General features: G+C 46.5%; 1 protein-coding gene across 1 annotated transcript in view; it reads right to left on the reverse strand.

The window, feature by feature from the left end:
- Nucleotides 1-2,636: 2,636 nt before the first annotated feature.
- The window catches only part of LOC106814449 (protein C21orf2-like), an 8,061-nt gene continuing 2,235 nt past the window's right edge, over nt 2,637-8,462 (reverse strand). The window contains exons 2-5 of the mRNA XM_014818766.1: nt 6,236-6,301; nt 5,801-6,024; nt 5,221-5,429; nt 2,637-3,240 (exon numbers count right to left, since the gene is read on the reverse strand). Of these exons, the coding sequence (XP_014674252.1) occupies nt 2,959-3,240; nt 5,221-5,429; nt 5,801-6,024; nt 6,236-6,264 (744 nt within the window). The 5' untranslated portion in view covers nt 6,265-6,301 and the 3' untranslated portion in view covers nt 2,637-2,958. The remainder of the gene's footprint in view (nt 3,241-5,220; nt 5,430-5,800; nt 6,025-6,235; nt 6,302-8,462) is intronic.

The raw sequence follows: 8,462 nt of genomic DNA on the forward strand, positions 1-8,462 counted from the left end.
GCGCGCACGCACGCACGCACGCACGCACGCACGCACGCACGCACGCACGCACACACACACACACACACACACACACACACACACACACACACACACGCACAATATAAATATATATATGAGCAGTTTCTGTCCCTACAGATGACGCGAACGGAAGCAGTAAAACAGTACATAGTAAATAGAAGCACGCTGATCCATGAACGATATCCGGACCGCTTTATTAAAATATTTACAATCAATCAACAAAACTCCAGCGGCAGTGGACGGCAACTTCATTGAAATCATGATATATATATATATATATATATATATATGCATGCACCGACGGGCTACGCATATAACATCACAGTAACACGCGAACCTGCATTACAATGCAGTTATACTATCTGCTGTTGACTCTGGCTTTGGTATTGAGATATACATCAGGAGTAGATAATAGAGATCTCTATTATGTACTCTTGGCATAGATGGATGTACGCGCGCACATACGTACACGCGCGCGCAAACACCCTCAGGGCTGCGCGTGTACGCGGCACACAGATGCGAGCACGCACATACACGCAAGCACACGCACGCTAATTCATACAGGTATCATCATCATCGTCATCACCACCATCATCATCGTCATCTCCATCATCACCATCAAGTCCTGCAGCATATAGGGAAAGGGAATGGTTGACCTACGCTCAAACGACTCTATCATTACGGTACTACGTACGCAAGCCAGATAGCTGTCAGCCGTAGATGAATGACAAGAGCTGATATTACGATATGAGTCCATAGGGAACCTACTTTCTCATCTATTTACATGTAGTTTACGCCCAGATATGCCAACAACGCGCCACGTACAACATAGGTGTGGATAGGGTACTGACTTAGAGACAAACTTACACACTTCGTACACGTTTGCTGCAACATGTATTAATTTTCTTCTTTTACTAAATTAGAAAATTCCAAATATTTTCATATGGAAAATGTCGCAAGGTGCATCTACCACCGTACAATATATATTAATAGTTGGTTCATGCTACATATTACCTTTTTAATTATATCGCAATTTTGCTATTAATGTAACATTCACCATTGTCTCGACTCAAGTATTGAGCTTTTAAAAAAAACATCGGACTACAAAAATCACTCTCTCAAATGAAATGACTAGTTACATCGGTGCGTGTACTGCAACACCGAACAAAACCATACTCGCTATCTCCACCAACCTATAAGCAGAAGTTCTAGACATAATTATATCCATGCTATTACTTAAGGGCGATTCACAAACATTCATATCATCAATATGTTTACTTATATTACTTATGCATACTTAATATGCTCTTGATATCACACTCCTCACGGACAAGAGGGGAGGGCATAAGGCTGGTCACATCGCCGGTATATAGTGGACAGGTTGCGTATAATGGCCTCGACACGCTCTATTACCGGCCATTACACCGCATTACATCCTTACTCGCTCAGATGTGACATGCTGCTGCCGCTGCCCGCAATGAATTTTTTACACCTGCCAATTAAGGCTGGGACGCTGATTAGCTGCTGCTGCTGCTGCTGCTGCTGCTGCTACTACTGCTGGTGATGCTGCTACTGCTAGTGATGCTACTGATTATGCTGCTGCTGCTGCTGGTAGTGCTGCTGCTGCTGCTACTGCTGGTGATGCTGCTGCTGCTACTGCTGCTGCTGCTGGTGATGCTGCTGCTGCTGCTGCTACTCGCCGCTGCTTACCTGAGCTTGCTACTGGTTGCTGCTACTTGCCTGGTGATGCTGCTCGTTGCACGGCTGTGCTATCTGCTGCGCTACTAGTTGGTGGATCTGCTTGCTGCGTTGGCTACTGTCGCTGCGGCATCTGTTGGTGATGCTGCTCTCAACTGGCTGCTCTTGTTGGTGATGCCCTGCTTGCTGCTGCTTCGCTGCTCCCCCTGCCGCCCTGGACTAGCTGCCGCCAGCGCTGCTTGCCTCACTCGCTGCTATTGCGCCGCCTCGCTTGCTCCGCTACTGCTGACTATTGCGCTGCCCCCTTGGCTACTTGCTGCCGGCGCAACCGCTGGTTGATGCGCTCTCAAAATGCTCGCTGCTACTTGTGTTGACTGCTGATGTCTGCTGCTGCTTCGTGCGTCGGCTACTCGCTGCTCTCACTCGTTGGTTGAATGCTGACTCGCTGCTATTGCTGCGCTCGCTCGCTGCTGCACTACTGCTGCTGCTGCTACTGTGGGATGCTGCTGCTGCTGCTTGCTGCTACTATTGGCGCGCTGCTTGCTGCTGCGCCTTGTGGTGACGGTAGTTATTCCTGATTGCGCACGCATTGCAGGTTTACTTTCGATCCAGGCCAAGGGAAATATTACGTTATGTATATAACTCGATATGATTATAATCAGATATGAGATAAGTGGCTCGAGAGTGGCAGTTAAAGTCGCCGCTAACTGACTGCTGGCCCGGCCGTCTTCAGTAGCAAGATTCACATCTCTTACTGAAGCAACACCTGTAGTGACGAGTCTGAATCTGTAGTCGAGGCCACTGCAGTGACCCCGAATATCTAGGGTTCGGGCAGCCTCCCCCCACGCGAGAAATCTTGATTGCGAGATCAATTCCTGGCTCTGGACCCAAATGACAATAAGCTTCACACTGATATTGCTGCTAAATATGTTAGTTATTTTCATCATGTATAATCCAATGTAAACCTGAAATAAAATACCACTGAAATATCATTAAAAAATTTTATTTCTATCTTAATAAAAACGTAGTTTATGCAAAGTCATAGGGGTGCAACAATGCAACACGATAATTCGCATAAAATACGGATAAATTGTAGTGGTTGGCATCTCTGCAGTAGTCATACAGTCTGTAGCTCGGACGGACGTCTCTTTTCCACGATGACGCCCAGACACCCTCCCACCTCTGTGACGATGCTAGGATGTTGTCGCGTAGCCACGGTAACACTCACGCAGCATCCTCCTACGATGACTCGATCTGCAGCCCTGCCTCGCTGCGTGATGACGCACTGCCCACGCTCCGTGACCGCTCGCTGTCTGCTGACCTCTCACTCACTGGTGACTCTCTCTGTGACGACTCGCTCTTCGGCGGGGAAGGCGTCATGGTGGCGTGGAGTTTTGCCGTTTCGTGGCAAGGTGGCGCCAGCGTCTCCAGCCGGTCGCTGGCGGCACTGACGACCATCTGTAGACTGTCGCCGTCGAGTTCTCTCAAGAGGCACAGCACGGCCGTTAACACATTGTTTCCCTGAATGAAATGTTGTTGTCAGTCTAATTCAATTGCATGGGTTGTCAGCCTAATTTTATTCCTCCACTCGAAGCTATTTTTTAACTAGAAAGGGCAGTTGTCGCCAACTACATGTATCCCCCGTGATCTAGCATGAATGAAATATCTCTGTAAGGACGTAGAAGGTAGGTAAAGTTAAATAAGTTTTTGGTACGCGACACACCTTCTCCCCAAGATGTGTAAGTATACGAAGTTTGCTCGCGCTAGGTCGATTAGGGGCCGAGTTATAGAGCAGAAGGGAAATATGATGAAGGTTAAGGTCAAGGTCAGTGTCAAATAAAGGTTGCAGTGACCTGGTTTCGGTACGCGACACACCTTTTCCCCAAGATGTGTAAGTATACCAAGTTTGGTAGCGCTAGGTCAATTAGGGGCCAAGTTATAGAGCGAAAGGGAAATATGATCTTGGTCAAGGTAAAGGTCAAACAAAGGTCGTAGTGACCTGGTTTTGGTACGCTGCGCACCTTCTCCCCAAGATGTGTAAGTATACCAAGTTTGGTAGCGCTAGGTCAATTAGGGGCCGAGTTATAGAGCGGAAGAGAAATATAATCAAGGTCAATATTAAGGTCAAATAAAGGTCGCAGTGACCTGGTTTTGGTACGCGACATAGCTTCTCCCCAAGATGTGTAAGTATACCAAGTTTGGTAGCGCTAGGTCAATTAGGGGCCGAGTTATAGAACAGAAGGGAAATATGATCAAGGTCAAGGTAAAGGTCAAATAAAGGTCGTAGTGACCTGGTTTTGGTACGCTGCGCACCTTCTCCCCAAGATGTGTAAGTAGACTATGTTTGGTCACGCTAGGTCAATTAAGGGTCGAGTTATAGAGCGAAAGAGAAAGTGTCTGCGGCGGCGGCGGCTGGACAGACATGAAACCATAGTATCCCCGCCGACTTCGTCGCGGGGGATACAATTAAAGTGGATATCATATTCCGCATACAAAATTATAATTAGCAAATTAAGGATGAAAAGTCAGTTAAAATTCAGCTGAATGAACGAAAAATGCTAACAAGAAAAGTACGATATTACCAAGACATACACGGCCAAATACTTGAAAGCATCTCTATTGCTACATCCGTCAAAACCTACTACTTCCTTTAGAGTACAGTGGAACTCACACACTACTAATAAACAATGTAATCTATAAAGGCAGTAGTCATGCATCATTTACGATTCAAAACAGACCCAGCAATCTATTTTAAATGACATCAAATAACCTGGATTATGTATAAACACACACCAAGCCAACGACAGGAAAACGGTGGACTACAGATAATCGAAAAGAAGTAAGAAAATGCATGGGTAACAAAGTACTATACAATAGTCGTCACACAAAACGAACAACGAAAACGTGCGGAGCTAGCTCAGAAAAATCGTCAGCACGCAAGACAAACATAAAATGGAAAACTCGGTCGTAAAACAACACAACACGCAAGTCAGACATACGTCGGAAATATCTCCAGGTCTTAGCTGCGCTTGCTACTATCAATTTGCCAGCAGACACAAGGGAAAGGTGAGAGTAAATGTTAGCACGGTTAAAAATGCGAAACAAATTAATCGCATGACATTCCCAGGATATTCCCCTGCCAAGCTACACCACTTTCTCTTCATGAACAGGAGGTGACACAAATTTGCACTGCTGCAAAATTCACTCTGGCACGGATAAATATTTTCCATATTTCCACAGATAAACGTTACCATGTGATACATCAATCGTGGACACTTTCAGTTTATTTCACGTCTAAAGTGGTAGACATGCAATCGAAATGTAGAGGCAGTACATTCCGTAGATAGCCACAGGGTCGTCGACAACTACTCTACTGTAACTATTGGTTATCTTGGTGTCTAGTTCATCCTTACTGGACCTTTCTTATAACGAATGATACGTGGACTAGCGTGGACTGGCCACCTCACCGCCTCCTCCTCCTCGCCTCCACACTGCACTTACTTTGCCGGCATTCGTAGCGACGGCAGAGGAGACGGGATCCTTCACCTGCGCCAGACTCAGCCGCTCCCGCCGCTTCTCTCGTGCGGTCTTCCCTCTCGTCTCGAGAAGGTCCTTCCCCTCCTCCTCCTCCTCCTCTTCCTCGGGGCTGCTCGCTCGTCCGTTCACCTCCTCCTGCTGCTGAGCCCCACACCTCTCCTCCTCTGTTACGGCTGCAGACACACGAAGAAAGCGCGCGGTTTGAGGTCACTGATGCGATTTTCGTTTCGAGACGAGTTAACGGTTAAATACGTGAAACAGAAGCGTGTTGTCATTTTAAATTGACTAGCAGGTTGGTAACCATGGTTACTGCTAGCTGTCGAGGAGACATATGGTCATGAATGTTTAGTACCGACGAAATAAATCTGTGAAATGGTCATACGAATTTTTTTTAAACCTCATTTTCGATTAGTTGGCTCAAGTTTGAATGTCTGGTAATTTCAAGCCAAATGAGAAAAGACCCAATGGTGTCGCCTGACATAATCATGGTTTCCCACTCCACGTCGCTTCGAATAGAAAACTTTAAACAGGAAACACGACCTACATGTGTTATCCAGCTTGACCAGGTTAGGGATAATTCCCAACACAGTCTTCCTGTACTCGTCTCCGATCGCACACGGGTTGTCCGCCAACCAGAGCACGCGGAGGTTCGGTAGCGCCCTCAGGTGGTAGATGTCGGTGAGACTGGCAATGTTGTTCTTCCTGATGTACAGCTCCTTGAGGCTTTTGCATTGAGCGAAGGCAGCCAGCGATGAAATGCGATTGATGCTGAAAAGAGAAACACGGAATAAGATATACTCTTTGGATATCTTCGTGAGGAAATAAATTTAGTTGCTGTCAGTGGCACTTAATAAAACTGAACAATTATGCATTCAATTCGTTTGTGTAATTTTTTTAGCTGTTTTCCTGTTTCACCTTCTTTGGTTAAGGTGTCCATAAATAATCCTTTAATAAGTTTGGATTAAGTTTGACGAATTACCTGAGATTTACCACTTCAACATTCTTCATCTCCTTCACAATGCTAATATCGGTGATTTCACTGCCCCTAAAATTAACAAGACAACATTCAAATATATCAATTACCTAGCTCAAGCTTAGATACTCTTCACATGCTGGCCTAATACAAGGACTAGCAGTAGTAGCAATTACACTGATTACCAAGTCTGTACCAAAATTACTTTTTGTCAGTCAGACCTTTCAATTTCACGAAGCCTGAAGGCTAAATCTAAGCCAGTATCAGGTTTGGATTCAGGGTGGGCAGAAACATTTTATTTTGGTTACGTGACTAGTACTCGAAGCATGTGCCTTTGTTTTGATTTCGTGAATGTAGGCCATGCACTTGCCCTTCCTTTGGGTTTTGCAACTACAGTACGTGGGAACAATGGCTCATTTGCAGGAGCATATCGGAGCATTTGCAGGAGCATAGTTCAGCTGAGAGGCTCTATGTCCCCCAGGATACTGCCGGAACGTACCCTGGGTACGGTCTGGTATAGATACAATAATGTAACCCAAACCCAGGATAGGTTGGGTTTGGGTTACATTATTGTATCTAGGTCTGGTATACCGGAACGTACCCTGGTACTAGACTAATATGCCAGACCGTACCTCGCCTACTCCACTAACGAGTCTAGGGAATTGCCTTACCCTAACGGCTCAAGGATAGAAAGCATGTCCAGTAATAAACATCATCCTATGATCCAATCACCATCCTGGACATCATCTCTATCCTTGAACCACCCTAACCCTAACCATATCAAATATTTACCAGGCAGGCTTCTCCCTACGTTGCGCAAACCGGGCGCGCCCGTCCCGTTTGGGAAAACTCCCCCCCTGTTTCAATCGTTGCGCCCCATTTAAATTACCTCCGCCACGATTAAAATCCACCACAATAAAAGTTTGACAGCGCGGGAATGGATCGCCAAGAATTCCCATTCGACCAGGAGCGCGGACGCGTGTATTTTTACCGTCCTACACTACGTATGCACTGCAGACTTCACACAAGTACAAACAGCCAACCTGTACCAAACCCAACACTAACTGTACACCGACTCGGCTATCTTATATATACAAGTACCCCAAATACCGTCTATGGTGTGGTGGCGATTTTACGCATTAATTAGTGGTACGGTAAAAAAACACACCCCCGGACCCCCTAGTTTCCTCTCCCCCTCCCTCCTCCCCTCCCCCCTGTTTCAATTTTATCCTGGGGAGAACCCTGCCAGGGTACGTTCCGGTATACCAGACCGTACCCAGGGTACATTCCGGCAGTACCCTGGGCCTGGGGGACATAGACCCTATAGGCGCGTTCACACGGACGTTTTTGGCCCGAGCCTAATTAGGCCCGTGCCAGATTTGGCTCGAGCCGAGCGTTCACACGGACGTTTTTGGTCCGAGCCTAATTAGGCCCGTGCCAGATTTGGTCCTATCGAAAACGTCGGACCAGCTAGGCCCGAGCCAAATTTTAGCACCAGCTTTCGGCGAGCGGTAGAGCGGTAGAATCGGTTGAGCGGTAGGTGCCGCAAGTGTCGAACGTGTACTTCGACGAAATAAAGTCCAAAACACTATAAAAATTCGAAAAATTTGATCAGGATGCACGTTTTCAAGATTGATAATTGAACTCGGAATGGAAGTAAACACTCTGAATCGTACACAACACCATCTCGCGACATACTGCCAAAGTATCTGTGAGATATTTGTGCAATAAAATTTACGCAGTGGCTGGAGGTACGGTAGCCGTCGTTCGTTGAAGCCCCTTTTTGGCGTTAGGGTTAGGGTTAGGTTTAGGGTTAGGGTTAGGGTTCATAGCTCATCTAAACTCTTCAAATTCGTCTAATCTATTTCCCTAAGGCGTTATTTCGAAATCTGCGCCACCGCCGCCATCTTTGTCTCGTTAAGTATGAAAGCGAATGGACTCCGACCCGTACCTCGAGCACATTAAGATAACGGCTACCGTATCCGTAGCCCACTGCCTTCTCAAAATTTCATTTGACATTCTGAATTGACAGACAAGTAGTATTTACTGCGTCCGACGCTGTGACGTTTCTCCGCGACTCAAACCGGCCCGAGCCAAATTACCATTTGGCTCGAGCCAAAACATGACGCGTGTCACTGGTGAAGCGCGACTAATGTCTATGCTCATGCACATAGCATAGTTCAGCTCGTCATACCCCCCCCCCCCCCGAAAGTTGATAGATCTCCTCTCAACA

Source organism: Priapulus caudatus, unplaced genomic scaffold (genome assembly GCF_000485595.1).
Source record: "Priapulus caudatus unplaced genomic scaffold, Priapulus_caudatus-5.0.1 Scaffold926, whole genome shotgun sequence".
In the NCBI taxonomy this organism is placed as follows: Eukaryota; Metazoa; Priapulida; class Priapulimorpha; order Priapulimorphida; family Priapulidae; genus Priapulus; species Priapulus caudatus.